The 25,000-nt window shown below is 32.6% G+C and overlaps 4 protein-coding genes across 4 annotated transcripts; 2 read left to right on the top strand and 2 right to left on the bottom strand.

Annotated features, from left to right (window-relative positions):
* Positions 1 to 2,322: 2,322 nt before the first annotated feature.
* On the top strand, positions 2,323 to 3,186 carry HELRODRAFT_176707 (hypothetical protein; the record flags this gene model as incomplete). Its single annotated transcript, XM_009024061.1, has 1 exon — positions 2,323 to 3,186. One exon carries the CDS (start codon positions 2,323 to 2,325, stop codon positions 3,184 to 3,186), a length of 864 nt encoding a protein of 287 aa, XP_009022309.1.
* Positions 3,187 to 8,537: 5,351 nt separating this feature from the next.
* On the bottom strand, positions 8,538 to 17,847 carry HELRODRAFT_84246 (hypothetical protein; the record flags this gene model as incomplete). The annotated part of the gene is made up of 24 exons (XM_009024015.1): positions 8,538 to 8,849; positions 9,057 to 9,137; positions 9,235 to 9,356; positions 9,450 to 9,537; positions 9,838 to 9,943; positions 10,259 to 10,313; positions 10,486 to 10,527; positions 10,874 to 10,956; positions 11,113 to 11,162; positions 11,342 to 11,473; positions 11,620 to 11,745; positions 12,090 to 12,452; positions 12,812 to 12,911; positions 13,205 to 13,257; positions 13,475 to 13,582; positions 14,087 to 14,210; positions 14,824 to 14,966; positions 15,251 to 15,350; positions 16,027 to 16,169; positions 16,593 to 16,673; positions 16,794 to 16,844; positions 16,970 to 17,007; positions 17,337 to 17,406; positions 17,632 to 17,847. Coding segments are annotated over 24 exons (2,787 nt in total), but the record flags the coding sequence as incomplete, so codon positions are not given.
* A 927-nt stretch (positions 17,848 to 18,774) lies between these two features.
* On the top strand, positions 18,775 to 23,244 carry HELRODRAFT_101525 (hypothetical protein). The gene is made up of 11 exons (XM_009024060.1): positions 18,775 to 18,955; positions 19,561 to 19,682; positions 19,896 to 19,977; positions 20,239 to 20,275; positions 20,462 to 20,521; positions 20,880 to 20,932; positions 21,209 to 21,239; positions 21,537 to 21,636; positions 21,812 to 21,947; positions 22,135 to 22,228; positions 22,297 to 23,244. Exons 1-11 carry the CDS (start codon positions 18,902 to 18,904, stop codon positions 23,130 to 23,132), a joined length of 1,605 nt encoding a protein of 534 aa, XP_009022308.1. The 5' UTR covers positions 18,775 to 18,901; the 3' UTR covers positions 23,133 to 23,244.
* A 129-nt stretch (positions 23,245 to 23,373) lies between these two features.
* HELRODRAFT_84094 (hypothetical protein) lies at positions 23,374 to 24,142 on the bottom strand (the record flags this gene model as incomplete). The annotated part of the gene is made up of 2 exons (XM_009023998.1): positions 23,374 to 23,672; positions 23,800 to 24,142. 2 exons carry the CDS (start codon positions 24,140 to 24,142, stop codon positions 23,374 to 23,376), a joined length of 642 nt encoding a protein of 213 aa, XP_009022246.1.
* Positions 24,143 to 25,000: the final 858 nt, after the last annotated feature.

The following is a 25,000-nucleotide window of genomic DNA, read 5'->3' as shown; positions in this document are numbered from 1 at the left end:
AAGTTATTTGACGTTACGCGAATTATTTTTTACGATAAAATACGGGATGGCGCTTGTGGTATTTGAAAAATGATAAATAAAAAAAAGTCTTAAGCAAATAAAATTATCAATAACCACACCGAAAATGTTGATTAACTGCAAATAAATGGGAAATTTAGCACCGAACAAGTATACAAACTATAATTTTCAATCTCAGAATCTGGTAACATGTTTGCAATCTATTAATGTTTAATAAAAACAAAAAAATCAAATAAATATTTTTTGTTCTCTTTAATCCAGCGATACAATCCGCAACTTTTTTAGCGGGTATGCCATGTTTGGAGGTAAAAAAAAATTATCATTTTTTCATATTTAAAATTTAAAAAGTTAAATTTTTTGTGATTGCAATTATGAGTAAATATAAAATTTTGGTGATAAAATTATTCGAAACAACGTTGTATGGTCAAGTTACAATGTTTTACAATGTTTTATAATGTTTAAATACAATGAATTCAACAGAAGTATTGATAAACATTTATTGACGAAATAATTTATTAAAATGTATCGTCGCAGTTCTAATTCCAACTGAACTGATTAGTGGAACGAACTAACAGTCATGGAAAATAACATTGTTAACATTTCGTATCGGATCATATCGTGGTTAAATGGTTATATTAATATTCTTTAACTTTCTATGACTAGTGTATGTGGCTTTAACAATACTGATTGGCACCCACTTTATTTTAACAATACTTCTGTTGAATTCATTGTATTTAAACATTATAAAACATTGTAAAACATTGTAACTTGACCATATTTTAATTTCTAAAGACAATTTTTTTTACCAACACCAAAACACTTCATTCATATTTTTAAAATGAAATTTTATTTGATTATTTTATGAAATGAACTAAATAAAACAAAAAAAAACTGATAATAAAAAAGAGGTGATAGCTTTTGATACATACACGTCCCATCACATCATCACAAAACCTTTTACAATTTGTGACCCAAAGACCAAAAATTTAACATCCAACCAACCTTGAAAGTAAAATTCTTACAAGAAAACTTTTCCAATTTCACCTAACAAACAGAATTATCAATTTCTAAAAAAAATTTAGTATCTTTCAAAATTACTTGACACGGAAAATCTATCTACGATTGAGACCAGCTACAAATTGTCTAAATAAAGCACTGCCTGAACATAAAAATAACTCCTTCAAATATATCGATGGAAGCGATGCTAAAGATCGGGAACAATATACAATATTACGTTACGTGCACTTGTACAATATCATTTACTACACACCATAAAACACACAGGTTGCATACCGTTCTTGCACATATATTTGTATAACATGGGTAAACACACAGACACACACACACATACATACATACACACCACACACACACCATACATACACAAACACACAATTATATATAAACATAAACATAAAGAACATAAAGAAATGATGGGAGCGAAAAACATATGCCCATATCTAAATGAAGTAAAATGTTATTATAATATCATTATATATGATGACTTTTCAAAAACAGAAATAAACACACACACACACACTCACTCACTTATGCACTTCTAAATAAAATACACACACTCACTTATATACTTCTAAATAAAATAAAGATGTACGTTAACCACACATACTATCACCACAAACCACATCCACACACACCCATATGATACATGCATACATATACTAAAACAATACTGATAATGAATAATCTTATATGTATATATATATATATATATATATATATATAGACATATTAAATTTAATTATATACATAAGAGCTATACAATTATACAAGCAATACAATATTGGGTAATGGTAAACCTACACAATTCATTGGAGAAATACAACTTTCCGTCTTTTGAAAAAATTTTTTTTCTTCAGATTTGAAAAAAAAACAATTTATAACTTTTATTTTTGTGCAATTGGAAATATTTCAGTTAATGTACTAAAATAATTTGTATTCATTCATTTATTCATTCAATCATTTATCTCTTTTTTCATTCAATTATTCACCATTCGTTCATCAGTTCATTCAATCAATCAGTCTATCAATTTTATAACTTTTAGTTGGGTTTAAATTTACTTTGACAATGCAGTGCAGTTGAGTTTGTGTCAAATTCTGAACTTTCAGACAAAATAGGAAAACGTTTTACAATCTTTCTATTAATAAACAGACTTTTTAAAATCTGTCTTTAGTTGTTGTAAAACAATTATTTATTCTTTGTTTTACAACACGCATAACATTCTATATAAAGAGATGATCAGCTCAACGTTTAACTTGTGCGACTCACTTCTCAGTTGCGGAACAATGTCGGAAGGGCTGAACAAAAATATTTTCAAATTTGGCGTCAATGGGCCGCAGACAACCATCACCAGTTGGACCGGCTTTTTAAGATATGATTTAATTTTGAAAGCTGAAGAAGCGAATGTTCGAGAAGAAGAATGTTCTATATGTCTAGAAGCGCTGGTTAGTTCGGGAAAGACTGCTGTGTATCTGAAGCACTGCTTGCACAGTTTCCATCTCTCTTGCCTGAAAATTGTGTATGAAATTAATGATAAAATCCTTAAATGTCCATTGTGCAGGTTTTTTTATAAACTTCCAGGAATGCATAGGACGGAATATCTAAATAGTCATTGGCGCCAATTTGGGACTCTTTACGTTTATATCTATGAAGAAAGCGTGAGATTAGAATCTATAATGTTTGCTATCTTTTTGAACATCATAAATATGGACCGCAACGAGGCGACTATGGAAATTGTCAGGAGAGTAATAAAGGCATGGAAAATAGGAAAATTAAATTCAAAGAATTATTTCGACGTCCTGATGAAATGTGACCTTCAGTCGATTAAAGCCAAGCTAGATGAATGGAACATACATTCAAATGACTTTGTGGATGAGCTTGTTGATGACAATGACATGTACGATGATGGAGTCGATCGAGACAAAAATTCTCTATTTGGTCATCAGAGTCTGTTGGAGTGGGCACGCAGTGGTCCCGGTGTACCTAGGCTGGAAAGAGTTCATAGGGATGGCACTCATCCTCCTCTAGTTAAGAATTTATGGATCAACAACTTAAGGAGTAAAATTAGTAAACATGAACCGTCTATGTTAGTAACTCATGTGACCCTACCGCATGGTTACGAGGAACTGCTGAATAAGTGTAACCGATGAGTTGATCGTTCATCTGTTGGCAATATTCACGCTGGGCTTGTACGCTCACATTTTCATTTGGTTGCAAGAGTATGAGTATGTGTAATTAATAATTAGCATTTTAATAATGATATTTCTAATATTTAACGATGTTTTTCATTGAGTTGCGTATTATTAGATACGCAATATTCGTTACATTCGGCCTAATAAATTAATTCCGAATGTTGTTGCTAATAATAAATAATACTTATATTGTGCGTACACTACTTGTTTTTACAAAATTTTGTTTGGACGTCGGGAAATATACATGAATATTCCGCGAAGTTGAGAAACTATTGAATATAATCGATAAACCCGGAAACGAACTGGTCTTGCGAAATTATCGGGAAATAGTTTAGTACTATGGTCGGCGTGGGTGATGTGAAATTTAATTCGGTAATAAAGTAGGAGTTGAGAGTTTTTGGTTCATCGATTCGTGAAGACTGATGCATGTACTGACGCGGAACAACTGAATATTTTCATTTTTATAGAAATTTGTCGGACTTCAGGATGTTATATAATGTTAGATTAAATATTTAGATTCGTTTTTAATTTAATAAAACTCAGCTAAAAACAGATTATTTCCGTGGCGTTACGTTTATTAAGCGCGCCTAGTCAATTTCAGAAAACTTGAAACGAGACGGAAGTTAAGGAGCGGTCGCAGCTATCGATATTTTACAGCAAAGAAGCAAAAGTACCAACCGCATCGACGACTAGTTTTTATTATTTATATATTGTATTTTACTTTACTTTTCAAATTATCTACTTCATTTTCAGAAGACGGATTATAATGAAAAGGGGCTGATTTGATTGAAGATAACTTAGATGAACAAACAAACAAGCAATCAACCACACAAACTACACTGACACACACACACATAGCATATGTATACAATGAAATTCAAATATATTTTTACAATTTCATCAACAGGAAATTTCGCAATAACTTACGACCACAACAAAACAGCATGCAAACAAAACACACACACGATATGCACTTAGTGAAATAAAAACCTCGGAAACCAATCTTTCGATTAATTTCATTCGAGAAAATACTTTTCCGGCTTTGCAACTCCAGCATTTTTATTGTAATAATTAGAAACATATGTGATTCTGTGATGCAAACGAACATTATCAGACAGACTCAGCATAATTTTTCTCGTGCATGTGTACGTGAGAAACTTTGTACACATCACGTACACTCATCATCTCTGTTTGTATAAATGTTCGGACTTCATGATACGAAAACACGATACCAAATGGTTGCACACGTTTTCATGTCTATGCATGTACATATCTGGTTGAACTGAACGAAATGCAAGGCTGTTAACACCATTTTATCTTTCATTCAAAATTTTTCAGTTTAGTTTACATTTTTCTTTACACCGGACTTGATTTAAGAAATCTATAAAGATATCATCCAATTTGAAAGGTCTTTGATTTCTCAATCATTCACCCTTACATTTCCTCCTCAACGATTTTCCACAAATTCGAGAGTTTCCGCAAGAAAAATGTTAAACGCTGATCTACATTCTGGAGATAAGTTTATGAGAAATAATGTAGAAAGGAAAAAAATGTGCAACCCAAAAAACGAGAAAGACATGCACCTCAATTGAAGATGCAGACAGCAGGTGGTTTAGTCGAAAATGAGAATTATTTAAAGACAAGAGAATCGGCATTCTTGATGTTACCCGCAACATCAGCCGTCAGCACTCCAACCACACTAAACACAGCAACAAATCATCACAAAACTACTAAAGATTTGAGATAAAACTTGCAATATTATCAACGAAATATATTGCCAGCTTAATAAATTATGAGCACGATGTACTTTACAAAACCATTAAATATATACTTTAACTATTATTATTCAATTATTTGATTTAATATAAGTTTAATGGCGAACGACGAAAATAGACAGACAGAATACCAAATGATTGAATGATAGGCGGTTATTCTGTGCTAGAGAGGATGGTTTTACATTTTTCATAGTTTGTAAGTGATGTAACCAACCTAGCACTGTTTGTTTGTTTGTCTGTTTCAGGGTGATGTGATGTTTTAATTTAGCAATGAAAAATTTATCTGTGCAAATATTTGGGTTCTTAATAATTTTACACGGGCGTGCGCTAATGAACTAATTATAAGAATGCTACTTCTTTCTTGCAGTTTGAGAAAAAATCGCCAACACAACTCGAGTTTGTTAATTGACAGAAAATTTCAAAACAACTCAAAAAAAACTTATATCTTTTATATGAAAATAATTTTGCTTTCATGAAAGATTAGTCAAACAGATTAACAGTAGGTTAAATAAATAAATTAGTTAAATTGATTGATCAATTGGTGGAAAAAACATTCAATCAATCCATCTAAATAAATGAATAAATAAATGAAAAAGATCGGTGAATGAACAAATGATTAGATGAATGAACGAATGAGTGAACGAGCGAACAGATGAAAGAATGAATGAATAAATAAATGAAGCAAGTGAACAATTAAAATCTAAACACAAAATTCGGTATCTTCAAATTGCTATCACAGATGTTAAACATATGTCCGTGTATAGATGAGTATGTGCGTTTGTCTGTGTGAGTGTGTAGGCAGTGATACATGTATATTCATGCATGTGAATGTGTGTGTGCGCGATGTAGTTAGTATGTCTGCACTTTTCAACAATTTATTATGTATATTCTCATGAATGCAGCAGTAAACATAAGTTATGCACACATGCACATGTATGCATATCTAGACGTGTGATTATACGTACAAGTGCGTACAACGTGTACATGACTCACAGTTTGTACACGCAAGTAACGTACACATTTCCATCCATAGACAAATACAATATTAGTTACATAACGTTTTAACGCTAGAAAATCTAATTGCACACTTACTTGATCCAATATCTTTCCAATATTTTACACAAATACAATATTTGATTAAACACTACAATGCTAAACCGCAACCAACTCCTACTATCGATAATTTATAAATTGGAAAAAATTCATTGGAAAGAACAAAAAATTTCAATGAAAACAAATAATACGTACAGAAAAACACATACGCAAGAAACACACACACACAAGTACACAAACACGCACACTTGAAATAATACGAGGAAAACAAACTTAGTCGGCAAAGTCTGATAGATAAGAAATATTATTTTAAATAAACCAAGTCATGTTCCTTTCTATATATTCAATAACAGCATTCAACACAAAAAAAACACGAAGTTAACAACCACCGCTACTACTGCTACTACTCCTACGCGCATATACAAATACTACTAATAAACTGAAAATTACTGATACAGTGAAGCTTGCACCAAGAGAGGAATTAGTAGCCATATTTCTATCTAGACAGGATTCTTAGATCCTATAAGACGGAAGTCTTATAGGATGTAAGAACATTGAGCAAATCATCAAATAAAAAGGGTCCTTATCGACAAAAACCGAAGTCATGCAGCAGGTGAGTGAGAAGATTGGAACGATTTTTAAAAAACAATTCCATATCAAAACGAAATTTATTTGATAATCAAAATTTTGTGAGATTGATAGTTTTCGAAATCAAATTGAACCTAACTTAAATTTATATATAATAGTTAGAGGTCTAATTTTAGTTTAAATGTCAGTAATTTTTTTAAGAAAAAAAAATATATATTTCGCTTCTTAACATTTGTTGATTGACATTAAAATTAAAAACCGTCATTCCATTCAATATATTGTCGCCTGATCTAGATAAACAGCTGCAGTAATGTAACATGGCAGTCGATTTGCACGAATCGCTATCTAAAAACGACATATAATCATAATAGTAATAGCAACAGGTTTTCGAGACGAAACAGTTTCGGAAAACTGATTAACTGTAAATATATATTACTTACAAATGGTCCGATCTGAATAGGCCTTACTGTAATTTTGGAGTCATTTTGATAGAAAAAAACTAATAGTAGTAAGAGTAAATGTAGTACCCCCTCTAAGTGAAATTGCTAAAACTTAGCAACTCACTACGTTGTTACTTGTAAATCGCTAAAAACGGTCGATAGAATTACTAGCGCGACCAGAAATAATGCACACGTTTGTCATTGTCAGATTCAATTAATACTTGCGTTTAAAGTGGTCAGATATTAATCTGATTAATAATATGAATAATAAATAAATTAATTAATCAATCAATCAATCAATTAAGTAATTAATTAATTAATGAGAATATTAATTAATAAAAACATTAATAACTTATTAAGTAGAGCAAAATATTTACATAACGAAATCTGGTAATAAAATAGATAATATGTATGTACATCTGAAGGAGTAGAGATGAGGAGTAACTCTTAACATTTAAATGCTAATAACTTCTAAAAAACCCGAAAAGACAATGACGACGACGATGATAATGATGTACTCATCAGAAAATGATCATGAGATGATAAGATGTTTGCGATAATGTACACCGATGATAATAATGATGGGGAAATCAAATGTGAGAAGGATGATTGCAATGATGGGGTGAGTAGGAATAACAGAATAACACGTGTACACATCACTAATGAAACGTTCATACCTAGCATATGAACATAAAAATGAACTAAGTGAAAAAATATAAGCAAAGCACAAAAAACATTCACACACATACATACACACCTACACACACCTACACACACACACCCACACACACAGACACACACACAGACACACACACACAAACACACACAGACACACACACACACACAAACACACACAGACACACACACACACACTTATTCACAAATGAATATACAGACATAGATTTGATTAACTACACATGTGTTACAACATAATTGACAAAAATTAATCCGGTTATTTTGTTGACTCCAGCAGAAAAAAAAACTTAAAAGATCAAAATTTCCCCTTGAACTAATCTCCAATGACGTCATCGATGGTGAATGGGAAGTCCTCAAAACCTGGCAGGCCCTTTATGGCCCTCGTATAAAACTTTATATCGCAATCTAATGCGCTGTGTGACGATGATGATGATGATGTCGATGATGATTCTTCAATTGTGGTGATGGTGATGAGTATGATGAAAGTGATGATAATGAATATGAATGTGATGATGAATGGCGAATTGAATGGCGAGGTCGGAAGCGTTGGTGATGAACGAATATGATTATGATGATGTCATCATGAAGTAAATGTCACCATGCATCATCACATCACATCATCACATCATCAGTTGCAGCAGCAGAAGCAATAGCAACTATATCATCATTACCATCATTATAACATCATAATTACCATCATTATAACATCATCATCGCCATCATCATTAAAACATCATCATCGTCGTCATCATTATCATCACCTCTTCATATTTCGATCGTCTTTATTGAAGTGCAGGTTGGCAAGATTCCTCTTCAAACTCAGCACAAAATTCACGTGGAACTGGTTTATTATGCACTGTTTCACGATAATAATAATAATAATTATTATTATTATTAATATTATGGTTATTATTATAATAAATAATAATAAGAATAACCACAGGCTCACTTGAATTTGTGCGGTGGTCAGTAGGGTGAAAATCGCCTCATGAAACCTGGTCAGTTGCTTGGTGATGTTCTCAAACGTTGCTGATGCTGATGACGACGACGATGAGGATTTTAACTCGTACTGTTGGAAAAAGAAATCATTCCTGTTATTTCATATGTGGTATAACCTTCAACAACAACACTTAAGAATATTACCATTACCTCCATCATCATTACCATCAACACGATCATCATCATTACCACCAACACCATCATCATCGTCGTCGTTATCATCAACATCACCATCGTTATCATCATTGTCGTCATTATGATAATATAATTACTATACCTTTGATAGGGCACTTAGTATGGCCGCGTCCATGATAGAGACCAGCTTCATTGATATCTCGACGATGTGATTGTTGTAATCCTAAAAGATGATATTATATCACATTAATATATCATATCCTCCTCCTACTTTTCATCATCACCATCATCATCATCACTATCATCATCATCATCATTACCTTGATCAAATGGTCAACCCTCTTAATCATTGGGGCCTGTTTGTCGGTCAGGTGGGCAGCGAAGTGCTCTTTCACCATGGGAAGGTAGTACACGAACAACTGCAGACATCTCGATGCTAGTGCTGTGGTAGTGATGGTGATGACGATGGTGATGATGATGGTGATGACGATGATGATGAGGATTGTGATGGTGATAATGATAAAAATATTGTTACCAAGATTTTTGGCATTAATGGTTTTCAAACCGACAAGATGGAGAGCTCCAGCTCCTAATATCAACTGGCAGGTTCTTGAATTGAATGTCTGCATGGGAAGGATGGTGACGACGACGATGATGACAATGATGATGATTACGACGATGTTGGCGACGATGATGATGGTGGTTGTGGTGGTGGAAACCATCCTCACCCAAATCATAATCACCAGCCCATAACCATCGTCAACACTAACGAACATTACCAACAATTATAATCTTCAACGTCATCATCACGGCCTCACCATCATGATTTTTACCACTCATAAAATCAGGTGATCATTCGCTTCATCACACATACCAACATCGTCAACACAACACCGCCACCATTCTAATCACGTGATCCTCACCTTCAGCAGTTCGACGAGCCTGGATAGCATGTCGGCAGCCGTGCATGGCATCTCGTCCACAAACTGGCAGTATTCCACCATCATCTTCAGCAGTATCAGGGCAGTGCTGATGATGATGGTGGTCACCATGGTGGTGATAATGATGACGATGATGGTGGTGGTGATGATGATGACGATGATGGTGGTGGTGATGATGATGACGATGATGGTGGTGGTGATGATGATGACGATGATGGTGGTTATGATGATGACTAAGTCGATGATGATGACAAGACGATTGCAAAACAAACAACAATACAAGCAATAACAACCTAAACAACAACATAAAAAACAAAAACACATAAACAACAACACATAAACATCAATACAACAACAACAACACATAAACAACAAACGAGAGCAACATAGAGAGACTACTAACCCGACCAAAATGAACTTTTCATTTTTCACCAGCAGATATTCCTGAGTTCTGCTGTCTGATGACAGTTCAATTTGCAAATAATAATAATAATAATTATTATTATTATTATTATTATGATTGTTATTATTATTATTATAAATAATAACTTTAACTTTAATTCGTCTCAATTAAAAATTTTATCAGAGACCATCAATTTTGCATCACTAATTAGAATGACAAATTATTACAAGAACCTGGATCTGTTTTCTTGGCTGGTAATGACAGATCGCCTGAAAATTTTATGTGGAATATGGATAAATTACACATTCATTCATTCATTCATTCATTCATTCATTCATTCATTCATTCATTCATTCATTCATTCATTCATCCATTCATTCATTCATTTATTAATGCATCTTTCATTTACCATGTAATAAGCTAAAACGACTTTGCAGTTAAACCTGATAATCCTGCAACAGCAGGAATAAACGTCTTAGCTTAACCATATGCGCGCACACACACACACACACACACGCACACACACAAACAGTTACATATATACATGGTTACACTTGCACAAGCCCACAGACAGACAGACAAAAGCAGAAGTACGAAGAAGATGAGGAAGCCAACCAGTGTTAGTGATGTGATCTGCAAGTTCTTGAAACTCCATTGGAACATCTACTTGCTTCCACCTCTCTTTGTCCAAGATCAAACTAATTATTGTTGTTGCAAATGAATGAATCAATGAACGAGCAAATGAATGAATGAATAAACGAATGAATGAATGAATAAATAAATAAATGAACGAACGAACAAATGAACGAATGAATGAACGAATGAGATGAGAATGTTAACAGAGCACTACTAACCAGAGTTTATTCTTCTTTTCTTCATGGAACTTGTTCACAAACTTCATCACCTGCGGACATACAAAAAAAAATTAAATGAACTCGAAATAACAACAACTCAACAACAACAACTCAACAACAACAACTCAACAACAACAACTCAGCAACAGCAACAATAACAAGAAAAATATTACATTCCCGTCATCAAAAACAGATGAAAGTTTCACTTAATTAGCTTATTTAACCTGACCTGATTTTGCAGGTGACCTCTCAAGGTCGTTGACCTCCGTCCGCATATCCGGTAGGTCTGACTTGAGAACCATTCAACGCATCTGGAAAGTTCGAGAAACTCAGACATTGATAACCTATCTAGGAAGCCATCCTGAGATGGTGGTCGAAGGTGACGACGATGATAATGATGATGATGGGGAGGGTGATGGTGATGATGATGGTAAGTATGAAGGTGTTGATGACGATGACGATGATGATAAGTAATGATAATAACGATGATAACAACGGCTTAAAGACCTTGGCTCTGGCAGTGAAAAGTTTGAAGCATCGGTCGTGAGCGTGCTCTGTAACTTTGCAGATGAGTTCGTTGAGTGAGTGACTCATCCTTAACCATTCAACGTGGGATAGGATGGGGTCGCAATCCTTTAACCTGGTGTGCATGTGTGTGTGTGCATGTGTGTGCGTGTGTGTGTGTGTGTGTGTGTGTGTGCATCATGATGTATCTGACGATGACAATGAAAGTAAAGACAACAAAGCAGAGGATGATGCGAACAAAACCATTTACGAGGTATCAACTGAAATGTTGAAACTTCAAAAAAGTATGGAAACAAAAAATCCAGAGCAAAGATAACAAACATCTCCTGGATTTCTTTCTTAAAAGCTGCAGTTGCATCGTCAACATCGTCATCTTCATCCTCATCATTTTGCAATAGTAACTTGTTATCATTTTTGTCATCACAACAAGAATTAACTTTAAAATTACTGACGTTGTTGTTATTATTATTATTATTATTATTATTATTGGATGATGAGGTTGCGTCAAGACCGGTGTATTTATCATCATGTGTTGCTGGTTCCTTTACGTGTGACGTTGATGTTGTTGTTGACGACGATGTCAATGTTGATGTTGATGTAGTTTCTGTTGATGTTGTTGCTAGCTGTTGATGAAAATTACCAATGTGACTAGCAGCGTCGTTTGCATAATCATCATAGTAATTGTCTTTGTGGGAAGGCAGTGTTATTGCACTGGACTCATCTGCATCTAGGCAAAATGTTGAATTATTTTTCAACATGTTTCGATCGACTGTCTGATGTTTCTCAACACTGCTGTCAACATTCAGTGAAATCTTCTCTGCAACTGTCCTGCCTATCAACCTGAGGACGTTGACGACGGCCTGAGCGGATGGATGGGATGGATGGATGATTGGATGGATAGATGGATGGATGGATGGATGGATGATTGGATGGATGGATGGATGGATGGATGGATGGATGGATGGATGGATGGATGGATGGATGGATGGATGGATTTTGTTAGTTTTACAAAAATTGTAAGTCACTCAATTAGTGATGATCTTGCATGTTATCATTAGTGATGAATTTGTTCGTTATCACAAACACATTGCAACAGAACAAAACACAAAAACAATTTTGCAACAACAGCAACACCAACAACAACACAGCAACAACAACAACAACAACAACAAACTTGAACTCTTTGTAGGACGAGAACGAGACTGATGAACAGCTTCTTCAGCATGGCTAACCACTGATCGTACGTCAACAACCTCATCTGACTCGCCAACCTGCTCCAGATAGCATTAACAATAACAGGAAAAATAACATTAACAACAACGACAAAATTAAAAACATCAACAACATTAGCAACAATAATAACAATGACAACAATAACCCCAAGAATAGCCGCAACAACGTTAACAACAAGATAAAAAACGACAATAGCATGAAAAATAACGACAACATCAACAACAACATTAACAGCATCAACAACAATAACCACAACAATAATAACAATGACAACAATAGCCACAACAATAATAACAACAACAACAACTTAACATAATATAATAATTATTATCACTTGTTGTTATCAGACTCATAAACTTCTGTCATCACAACCGCTTCTATCACCGTCTGCATGATGATGATGGTTATGATAATGGTGATAATAATAATAATAATAATAATAATAATAATAATAATAATAATAATGATACGCTGTAATTAAAACCATCATACATAATGTAACCATCAACAATCATCATCATCATCCTCGTCAACATCACCATCACTATCATCATCATCATCATCACCACTATCATCATCACCTCCTCCCCTCGCTCCGACAAACCTGCTTGATGACAGTCCTGATAGTAGTAGTGGATTCAAGGTGAAGGTCGTCCATGAAATTGATTTTGTGGTGGCGGTATATGCCGAGTGATATTAGCAATAGTTTTTCCTGCGATTGCACATCATGTATTTGTATGCGTTAATGATACGCTTGTTAAAGTTTGTATGCCTTTCTGTAGGTTTATACGAGTATGTAAGTTTAAATACGTGTGTATATAATTTAATATGCTTGTTCGAGTTTTGATATGTTTGTGTATCTTTTCATATTCTTGTATATGTTTATATATGTTTGCATATGTTTATGTACGTCTGTGTGTTTTTGGGTGAGTTCAAATATGCTCATAAATGCATGGACTTTTTTGTGGCAGACGTGTTTGTGTGCAGAGTTGTGGGAGCAAGGAATGATAAGACGAAAATTGGGACGTCTTTGTTCATAAAGCACGTAACAGAAGAGAAGATTGAAAACACGAAAATGAAATATTTAACGGCGATAATGATTAAATAATGAAAGAAACTTTACGTTGATGATGTATAATTCAGCACTAACAAAATCAATGACAGGACAACTGTCCATGAAAGGCAGTGGGTGTGGCTTTCTATAAATAGCATCAACATCATCACCGATCTGATCGACAAGGACAGGCTGATTGAAGAAGCCAGTGATGAAGGATGCAAACTCGTCTTGAATCATGCGAACTACCAACTTCTCCATCTCGTGCAGCTGCGAACCAAGGTGCCTGCACAACATCAGTGTGGAAACAACGTACTAATCATTACACTGGCCTACGTATGAAAAAAAAATATTCCCGCTGACTTGAGTATTTTTTCTGATTTTACATGTTTGAGTGATGCTGACTCTATATTTAACACCAGAAATCATGTAACAAGTCAAGTTTTAGCACAAGTGATAATTCATTCATTGAACTCTCAAGCAAAATAACGTCGATGTAAAACGAAGTTTTTCATAATAAATCAATTAATTGACGGTTGGACTGTTGTAATTTGTAAAATTCTGATTGGATAATATCAATACTAAGTAGAAACATCAAAAACAAAATTGAAGTATAGTTTCATTCATTTGTTTCTTCTATAAAGGAGCATTCGTTTTCTGTGTTGTTAAATTTTCATAGCATTATCTATTCACTTAGCATTGGTAATATTGACAAGTATCTTCATTTTGCGCAAAATGTGAAGTGATGGATAAAAATGGAAACAACAACACAAAACCAGCAAACAACGACGACACAACAGACTCCAAAAACACCCCGAAAACACTCCACAAAACACGAACAACAAACCACAATTATCACAAAATAGCACAACAACAACCAAGTGAACCAGCAGCAGCACCTGAAACAATGGAGGCCGGCGAGCTCCTGGGTAAGAACTTCCTGCGTGGTCGAGATGAGGTCGAGGGCGCCGAGAAAGTCGTTTGTGGTCAGCAGCAGCTGCAAGGTCGGCTGGGTCTGCTGGACGGTCAGCATCAGCTTCAACTGGCAACGCGGAAATTAGCAATGAGGGATGGACGCAGTGATTAAAAAAATGGATAAACTAGGAATGATAAAAATGATAATGGTGGATGGAAACGATTTTTATATGTTTAACAGCAAACAGAAAATAAATAAATAGAATTCATTAAAAAGTTTTTATTTATTCAAACTAAGCATAATAAATAAAATTCTAAAATGAAAACCAAACGAATAGCAAGCAAACAAACGAACGATCAAACAAACAAACAAACAATGAATACAAATAATAATGGACTGAATGATAAGACCTTCTCTAGAATCTGTTGATACTTGCACCTGACAGCATACTGGTGGATGACATGCAGGGGCTGCTTCACCATCATCTCATCAAGGTGCCTCATTTTCTCTCTGGAAGGGTGACGACGATGACGGTGGTGATGATGACGACGATGTTGGAAGTGATGATGATGATGATGTTGGAAGTGATGATGATGATGTTGGAAGTGATGATGATGATGTTGGTGATGATGATGATGTTGGTGATGATGATGATGTTGGAAGTAATGATGATGATGTTGGTGATGATGATGATGTTGGAAGTAATGATGATGATGTTGGTGATGATGATGATGTTGGAAGTAATGATGATGATGTTGGTGATGATGATGATGTTGGAAGTAATGATGATGATGTTGGTGATGATGATGATGTTGGAAGTAATGATGATGATGTTGGTGATGATGATTATGATGCTGGAGATGATGGTGGCGACGACGATAATGATCCTCATTGTCAGTACACTTAACCATTGCTTACTAAACCTTCATTCCACAATTTCGTCATCTCAATCACTCTTTTAATCACAAACTTCAACACATCACATCTTCATCATTATAACTCCACTTATTATAAAAAAACTTCTTAAACACTGAATTTAATCTAAACAACATTCTCAATGCAGTTACTTTAATCGCCACATATGACGTTAAAGTTACTCATCATCATTACAGTCATCCTCATTATCATTATAATCACCTTCATTACCGAAAATAACCAAAAAAATATGGAAAACCCAAAAAAAAACCTCAAAAATAGCACGGATTTACAAGTATTCTGCAAATGCCCTTGTAAATTATTCTGAGAAGCCATGGCGTCAAAGAATGCATCTGACTTGCACGATATTTGCTTCGTTATCTGCACCTCGATCAGGTCTAAGTAGTGACTCAACTGTTCGTTTGGCATCAGGGTTGCATTTGTAGAGAAATAGAATTAAGGCAAAATTCATTAAAATGTTAATTGATAAAAGTTAATTGGACGATGTTGGTTAATGTGCTTCAATCAATCAATCTTCGTTTAGCGTCCAGAGACCCAGTTCCCCAAGGTAGGAAGTTTAAATGTGCTTAAGTAAATGATGTTATCTTACTAAAATTAATTCAATTAGCATTAACATTAAAATAAATTTTAATTAAATATATAATTTGCTGTTTGTTATTTTAAATGCCTGTTCATTTAAATTTAAAGAATAAATTATTTACAAATAAATTTTTTAAAAATTTGATTTAAAATTTATTAAATTCTACACGGTTGAAACAAGCTGAAATAATTTGAAGTGATATTTTGTACAGAATAAATTATTCATTGTATCCAGACCTTCTCTTGGAGTAATTTTGAAGAACGAGGTTGACGTGTTTGTTTTTGTAATTGTTGTTTTTGTTGCTGTGGCTGTAATGGCTGTAGTTGTGGTTGACGTTTTTGTGGTTGCTTGTGTTGTGGTGATGATGGTTGAAGAGACTGCTGACAATGTTGTTGTTGTGAAGAAGGAGAGGATTCAATAGCTGACCACGGGAGGACAAAATTAAAAGTGTCAGCATCTAATAAGCTGAAACTTGGGTTGAAAAAAATCTGCAAAAATAAACGAAAATAAATGTCAGAGTACAGTAAGTTTAACCATTCATTTTTTTGAAATCATAATTTTATGAAAAGTTTTTTCTAATGAATTTTTATGAAATAAGCTCTTAGAAACTAACTTTTGGGATGACATCAAATTCTTCTGTCTTGAAAGTTGCTAAAAAGTATCATTTAAGTGAGCTAACATGCTATTAAATTGTATAGTTATTATAAATCCATTTGTTAAATGAAAAACCACAAAAATTTATGAGAAAGTTGAATAATTTTAAATAAAACCAGGAAAAAAATCATGTCAGGGTGAAAATAGGAGCATCATAGTTTAAGTGTGAACTATTTATAACTCTGTGAACTATTTATAGATTCTACAATGCGTTCAAATGTGAAATTCATAAGAGCTAGTTTTTACAAAATTATTTACATGATTCAAGATTGAAAGTATCAAGACCATATAAATACACCATCCAACTATCAAATAATTCAACATACATTCCACTATTTGTTTCTGTGCAATCTCGTCACTGGGTGAAGTCTTCAATTTCTTCTTTCCTTTATTCCTCTAGTTAGAAATATATATATGAAATGTGAAATTTAGAAAATGTGAAAGTAAATCAACAAATATATATATATATATATATATATATATATATATATATATATTTATTTATTTACATTTATATATATCAAGCGTATGAAAATATAAAGACAAAAAATTCAATATGAAAAATTATCCATAATAAAACTTTAAAAATTAAAATAATATAAAAGAGAACCTAACACTAACAGCATTAGTTTTAATTAGGAAATTTTTAAAATGGTCGTATGTAATAGTTGGAATGTGTGGTGATGGTTGAAAGTGGCTCCTCTCAAAACCCTCGCCCCAGGTTTTAGTGAAGAAGTCAGTCTCTCTCCTAGTTAGGCGCGGATCGTTGAGGAGTGCAGGTAGGTTGACTTGTGACATATACACGGTCCATTTGTACTGATCTTTCACTATTGAAGGTTCATCTGCCTGATGGTCTATTTGAAAAACTGTAAAGCATAAAGAACTGAAATCGATTTTTGAATTTTAACCGAGTAATTTCTAATAAAAAAAAATGGAAATAATAATAAATTAAGTTAGGGCATTGACTAAATAAATAAAAGAAAAGCAAATTACCTTCACAGTGTTTGTCTTTATCAGATGATTTTTTTTTGTAATCCATCTTATCTAGAAGTATGTGATCTTTCCAGACATGATCTTGGTAGTCAAGTTCACTGACTCCATCGACGGGAAGTGAAGGGCAGACATCGTTGGGGCCATAATGGCAGATGAACGAACCTCCCTCTTTAGTGCAGTGGTACTCGCGAAGATGAAGATATAATTCACGAGAGCTCAAAAATACCGCCTTGTCACTCAGATCCTTCTCACTTGACTGTATGCACCTCTGACAGTATCGCTTCTTATTGGTGGCTGTGATCGTAGAATTAGTGGTGGTCCGTGATGTTGATGTGTGGGACGACGACGACGACTTTAAGTCCGACATGTCATCTAATGACTAAAATTGAAAAATTGAGCCTCATTTGGTAAAACTGACTATCGATTTAATTAAAAATAGTTCAAATGTTCTAAAAACTTCCTAAATTCAAATGGAACAATAAACAAAATTCATATTCACTTGGGAAAAAAAATTATAAACATTAATGTACGTTAAGTTGAACACATTTAATATACGTTGTTTGTTAATTAAAAGTGGACTTTGCTTTTGGAAAAATTATTAAGAATTTTGTATTCTAAATATATAAAATTTAATAATTTCTAAAATAAATTTATGATAAATAAATTTAAAAATTGAATTTAGTTATTAATTACAAAAATATTACAGTTACAAGTAAATTTTCACCTCGGCAAAGTGATATTAAAGGTTTTTTAAACCATATGATTGTTATAAAAAAGAGTTTAAAAGTAAATTTTGGCTGCGCGGATATTGTCCCTAACTACTAATTTAGAGTCCCTAACTTAGAACTGAGTAATATCACGGAACGGATTTTGTTCCGGACCTGGAACATCGAGGAAGATGGATGCACAGAGAAGTATCGTCAGGAAGAAACATGTTGAATATTCCCCTATGGTAAATAAATATTACATTTTTATTTTGTATTAATTTTAATTAATAATATTAATAATATTATTAATAATTAATTAATTATTAATAATAATATTAATAAATTTTTGTTTATTTAATATTTATTTGATTTCATTTTGATATTTACAATAAAAAAACTTTTAATTTAATTTTTATTAAAAAAGTAGTGTTAAAAAATGTTTCTTATTAGTGAATTAGTCATTAGTGATTAGTTTGTCAATTAGTGCGATATGTCATATTACACTCATTTATTTTATAATTTTATATATGTATCTTTTTGTGTATGTGTATTTTATATATACATTTTATTATACATTTTAAATATGTTCTACACTGTATTTTACTGTATTTTTTAGATAAAATAATACAGCAATAATAATCCTTGCTTGATTCGCATCAGATCAATGGCATCATCTGTGATCACTGATCATTCATTTCATGCCATTTATATTATTATTATTTATTAATAATTTCAGTGTAAAACATTATACCAATTTAAACTATTTAGACAAAAGTTGGATTTGGCTTAGTCTTAGTGTAATTAGATGAGTTACAAGGTGTACAAAGCAAGTTTAACAAATTATTTTCAGATTGGGATGGTGTTTCTCTTTAATTTGATTGTTGGAACAGGTGCTTTGGCACTCCCTAAATCATTCTCCATGGCTGGGTGGGGTGTGAGCCTGGTCATGATAATAGTTGTTGCCTTCTTGAGGTTAGAATGAATGTACATCATAATTATTATAATTATAAGTTTATACAATTATATAGCTAGATTGTTCTTAAATGATGTTCTCCTAAATTATATTTATTTTATACTTGAGTATTAGTTAATTCATTTCATTTGTCATGTATTTAATTTAATAATTATTTTCATATCATTTGTATTAATAACTAATTATTCAATTAATTAGTAATTTTTTCCAAGTTATGTGACAGCCACATATGTGATAGAGACAATGGCATGCGCTAATGCTCTGCTTAAAGTTGAAATCCTCAAAAAGAATGAAGTTTGTTTCTAACATTTCTCATGTTTTAATACGTTCTAAATAAGGTTTACTTATTTAGATCTTAATTCTTAACAATAGTTTTGTGATGGCCTATATTTATGGGAGTGCTTGCGTGTGTTGCATTCGTGTGTGCGTGTGTTGCAATTATATTTGCATTTTTTTTTCTTAAATATGCAAACTTCATAAAAAGTACTATAAAGCATTTAATATTTTCTGAAAATGATGACTTAAAACGTAGTTTTTTAAATAATTTCATGGCAGGACCATAGATCTGGTGCCCAATATAGTTCTGATATTGGTTAGCTTATATAATAATGATATTATTATTTATTTAGTTGTTTTTTATGTTATTATGGTTATTTATTATTATTATTACGTCCTACTTCGGGAAACCGGGTCTCGACGCAAAACGAAGATTGATTGATTGATTTATTATTATTTATAATATTATGGTATAATTTCCATGTTTCCTTTATAACCAAAGAACCAGGTGAACAAATACAACAGACTGATACAGTTGATGAAAGCACAGCCTTATTGAGAGGTGAATATTTTTATTAGTTTAATAATTACTTAATTACTAAATAAATTAATTATTCAATTAATTAATTAATTAATAGATTAATTAAATAGTTAGTCAGCTATTTACAAAATTAAAAATTAATATATTTTTTAATTGTTTATTCATGAATTGAATATTTTTAAAAAAGCTGTTTTGTGGAGTCATTAAAACAATTTCATGTTCCATTTCTTTTGTATAAAATTTTGAATCATGAAAATTTTTTGCTAACAAATAATACTTTTCATTAATAATTATTATTACTATAGATTGGTTATTATTAATTTATAAATAGTGTTAACTTTTTTTAGTAAATTTTTTATTTTCCACTTTCGTTTTGTAGTGTCAGACGAATCAAGACTTGACCTCTTTGAGATTCAAGAAGTTATTGAAATGGTCGTTAATTTTTTTACCGTTTTTTTATTATGAAATTATTAGTTTAAAAAGTAGAGTGTTCAAATAAATTTGAGAGTAGGATAATTGTTTCTTATGGACTGTCAATTCTTTTGGCTAAAAAAATTGCTGATTCGAAAAAAGTTTTGGGAGTAGATCTTAAAAAATTACTTCAAGTATTTTTATTTTAATATCTTTCTTTTTATTATAACTTATTTTTATCAAATTTCTTTTTTAAATTTAGCAAAATTTTTAAATTTTACTGATTTTGCTTTTCAGGGTTCCATGGCGAAAATATTTTTCAACAAAGGTAGTTGATCTTCATATGTTATATATTGGTGAACAGAACGCCTTTTAAAATTTTAGCAATTCACTCAAGTAATTCATTATATTTACTGCTGTACTTATTACTGTACTTATTACTTATTATTCGAATTTTAAGTTTCAGTGCAACATTTGTGAAATTAATAAAAAATAACTAGTAGTTTGCAACAGCAGTTATACTGCCTTATAAAAACTAATAGTTGCTACTGACCATTACGATTTGAAGTTAAGCAAATTTTTTCTTCGAACTTGATTTAAATCGAAACCGATGTCACCAATGCAGTTGGCTACAACTTATTCTACCTCTGCATCGCCGTCTACTTGTTTGGTGACCTGGCCATCTATGCAGCAGCTGTGCCTAAAACATTAAGAGACGTCACATGGTTTGTCCGTGTTACTGTTTATATTATTTTCTACTCTAACTGCTTCAAATTTTTTTTTCGAATTTTAGTAAGTAGATGAAAGTGTTATTGATAATTTTCAATAAAATTTTTTAAAAGGCCACTGTTGGAATTATTTTATAGAGAACTATTGAATGTTATTTTTGCTTTTAATCAGTACATTCTACCCAAACGTGACTGACGGGAACCACAGTCTCACCAACATAACCAACTTGTGCCCAACACTGAAGAATGACGACCCGTGTTGGATTGACACGACGTTAACTCGAATTGATATATATAGAATTTATGTGGTCAGTTGTTTGCTTATTGTTCAATGTTCAAAATTTCAATTACCCTGGCCGATATTTTATTAATCATTAGCTTCTTATCTCAAGTCTCTGTTAATTTGATTATTTTTTTGTTTCAAGATACAAGTTACTTTTAAATAATGTAAAAAATAAATAATAACCTTATGAGGAATTGTCTACAACCGTTCAGGCATGCTTCATTTTCCTGCTTGGATCTTTCGTCTTCTTCAACTTGCAAAAAACAAAGTACCTCCAAGTTGCCACATCCGTCATGAGGTGGATAGGTGAGAGTGAATCAATTAATTTATCACGTCAGTAATAACCTAACACGTTTAACATTTTCTTCTCAAAGCTTTCTTCACAATGGTGATATTAACAATTCAGAAATTGGCGAAGGGAAAGGGCAAAGGTCATCCGACAGTAGCATCTCCCATGTACATTCCCAATCTGTTTGGAATCTGCGTCTATTCTTTCATGTGCCATCATTCCTTGCCACAGATGATAACACCCATCAACAACAAATCATCTCTCTTTAAATTATTTGCTGGAAACTATTTTTCTGTATTTTTGTTTTATTGTTTATTGGCCTTTACCGGTATATTTTGTTTTTCAAATGTTTATGATTTGTACACGCTCAACTTTCAACCACCAAAGTGTCCGAACGCTGCTCAGACTGACGACACCATCACAACGTTTCCAGTCATACAATACTTCCTAGCACTGTTTCCAGTTTTTACAATCAGCACAAGCTTCCCCATTATTGGCATCACGTTGCGCAACAACTTGAAACACATGTTCGGCTTTATTGAAAAGGACGCACGTGCCAGAATGCCAACGTGGCAAAAATTTATTGATAGATTAGTGTTTCCGACAGTTGTGTTGCTAATACCATTTGCCATTGCTATGGTGACGAGCGACATTCAATTTTTGGTGGGCATCACTGGTTCGTATGCCGGAAACTTCATTCAGTACATAGTCCCTGCCAGCTTAGTGCTGATGGCTAGGAGGAGGATGACCTCTATAAGAATTGATGACATTGCAAAGTTTAAATCACCTTTCAAACACTTTGCGTGGGTCTGTCTCGTTTTCTCATGGTCAATTATTTGTTTTATTGTGGTCACTATAAATAACATTCTCCTTTTAAAATCAAGTGGTAAGCCTAAAACAAACTTTTTGCAAATATTTTGAAATTATTGTATTCTTTTGTACATCAACTATTAAAATATTTTGTTGGATTTGTTTTGTTTTAAGAAGTATTAATAAGACATTTTGTTCAGAATATAAGCTTTTATATACATAACAATATTGTTAAGTCACTCTTTAAAATTTATGAATTATATTTTTATAATGAACCAAATGTATAATTAAAACAGAAATTTGACTTGAAAATAAAATCTTCATAAAAAGTGAATGAATAAAAATAGCAGCACTATTTGTTTTTATCATTTCCTGTTTCGATGTCTAAAGGAGGATGTTCTAGCACTTGATCAATAAGACCAAAGTTCTTAGCTTCAATGGGACTCATAAAACGGTCTCTTTCCATGCTAGATTCAATAAGATCTAAAGGCTGCTTTGTGTGTTTCACATACAGCTCATTAATTTGTTTTTTTAACTTTATAATTTCCTCGGCCTGTATCTGGATGTCAGTTGCTTGTCCAACTGCCTGACCTGATGGCTGGTGGATCATAACTCTTGAATTTGGCAGTGAATGTCTCATACCTGGCCTACCTTTGTACAAATACAAAATAAAATATTTATAGTAAAAGACGAAACTTTTCAAAAATAACCTCAATTTAATATTTAATTAAGTCACTGTAAATTGTAAAATAACTTTAAAAATAAATATCAATCAAACCTGCACATAATAATAATGAAGCCATACTGCAAGCTTGGCCGACACACCAGGTAGCAATAGGTGGCAGGACATACTGCATGGTGTCATATATACCCAGGCCTGCTGTGACAGACCCGCCTGGGCTGTTAATGTACATGTGGATGGGCTTTTTGTTACTTTCAGATTGTAGGAACAACAACTGAGCAACAACCAAACTGGACAGATCATCATTTATTGGACCCATGAGGCATATTATACGTTCTTTTAAAAGTCTGGAGTAGATATCATAAGCTCTTTCGCCTCTACCGGTTTGTTCGATTACAATTGGAACAAGCGGAGATCGAATGATTGAAGACGTATGCATATTTTTAGTTAAATTACAAACAAAGCTGGTGTAATTTTTCAACGCCCTCATATTTGAAAATGTTTTAATTAAAAAAACGGATATTGAACGAAACGGCAAAAAAACGAAACCACAGATCGAACTTCGTTAAACTTAAACGCCAATGAATTTTACTAAGATCAGCCTGCGACCTTGAGAAAACTGTATTCTATGTATAGTATAGCTATAGGTATATATATATTTATATATAATTAATGAAAATCACGGCATGTTCGGCATGATTTTTGTCAGTATATATATATATATATATATATATATATATATATATATATATATATATTGGATTAAGACTGACAGAAAAGCAATTATTGACGATATATATATACATATATATGTATATATATATATATATATATATATATATATATATAAATACGTTATATATATCTTAGGATTGGAAAAGGAAAAAATACTAGTGTATGTGTTCATTCATAGGTTTATTGTCCAAGTTCCCATGTTCATCCCCATGTTCATAATGCTAAAGGTTTTTTGAGTGTGAATCTTTGAACTGTAAAGCTAGTTTGGATAATATTACAAAAAAAATTTTCTTTACAGATTTTAATACCAAATTTCACAAAAGTGTTAGCTAAACCTTGCTCGCACAGATGTAAAAATCAAAATGCCAACAAATGTTAACAAAATTCTCATAAAGGATCAAAGATAGACACGGCAAGAAATTTTATTAGAATTCAGTTGCTACACTACTGAATTAAAAAGTTTATGATAGAGAATACGGCATGATATGACTGATTAATAAAAACCGGACTGATGAAACAAATTTTGAGATAAAGCTTAAAGACAAGCCGAGAAGTGGATGAA

The sequence above is a fragment of the Helobdella robusta genome (genome assembly GCF_000326865.2).
Source record: "Helobdella robusta unplaced genomic scaffold HELROscaffold_39, whole genome shotgun sequence".
In the NCBI taxonomy this organism is placed as follows: domain Eukaryota; kingdom Metazoa; phylum Annelida; class Clitellata; order Rhynchobdellida; family Glossiphoniidae; genus Helobdella; species Helobdella robusta.
This window is presented reverse-complemented; position numbering and strand designations above follow the sequence as displayed.

Bases quoted from the DNA above. Each gene is read 5' to 3' on its own strand.
- HELRODRAFT_101525 (XM_009024060.1), top strand. From the start codon at position 18,902: ATGGATGCACAGAGAAGTATCGTCAGGAAGAAACATGTTGAATATTCC. The intron at 18,956-19,560 runs GTAAATAAATAT...AATTATTTTCAG, and splicing joins ATGTTGAATATTCCCCTATG to ATTGGGATGGTGTTTCTCTT. The intron at 20,276-20,461 runs GTTAGCTTATAT...TTATAACCAAAG, and splicing joins CCAATATAGTTCTGATATTG to AACCAGGTGAACAAATACAA.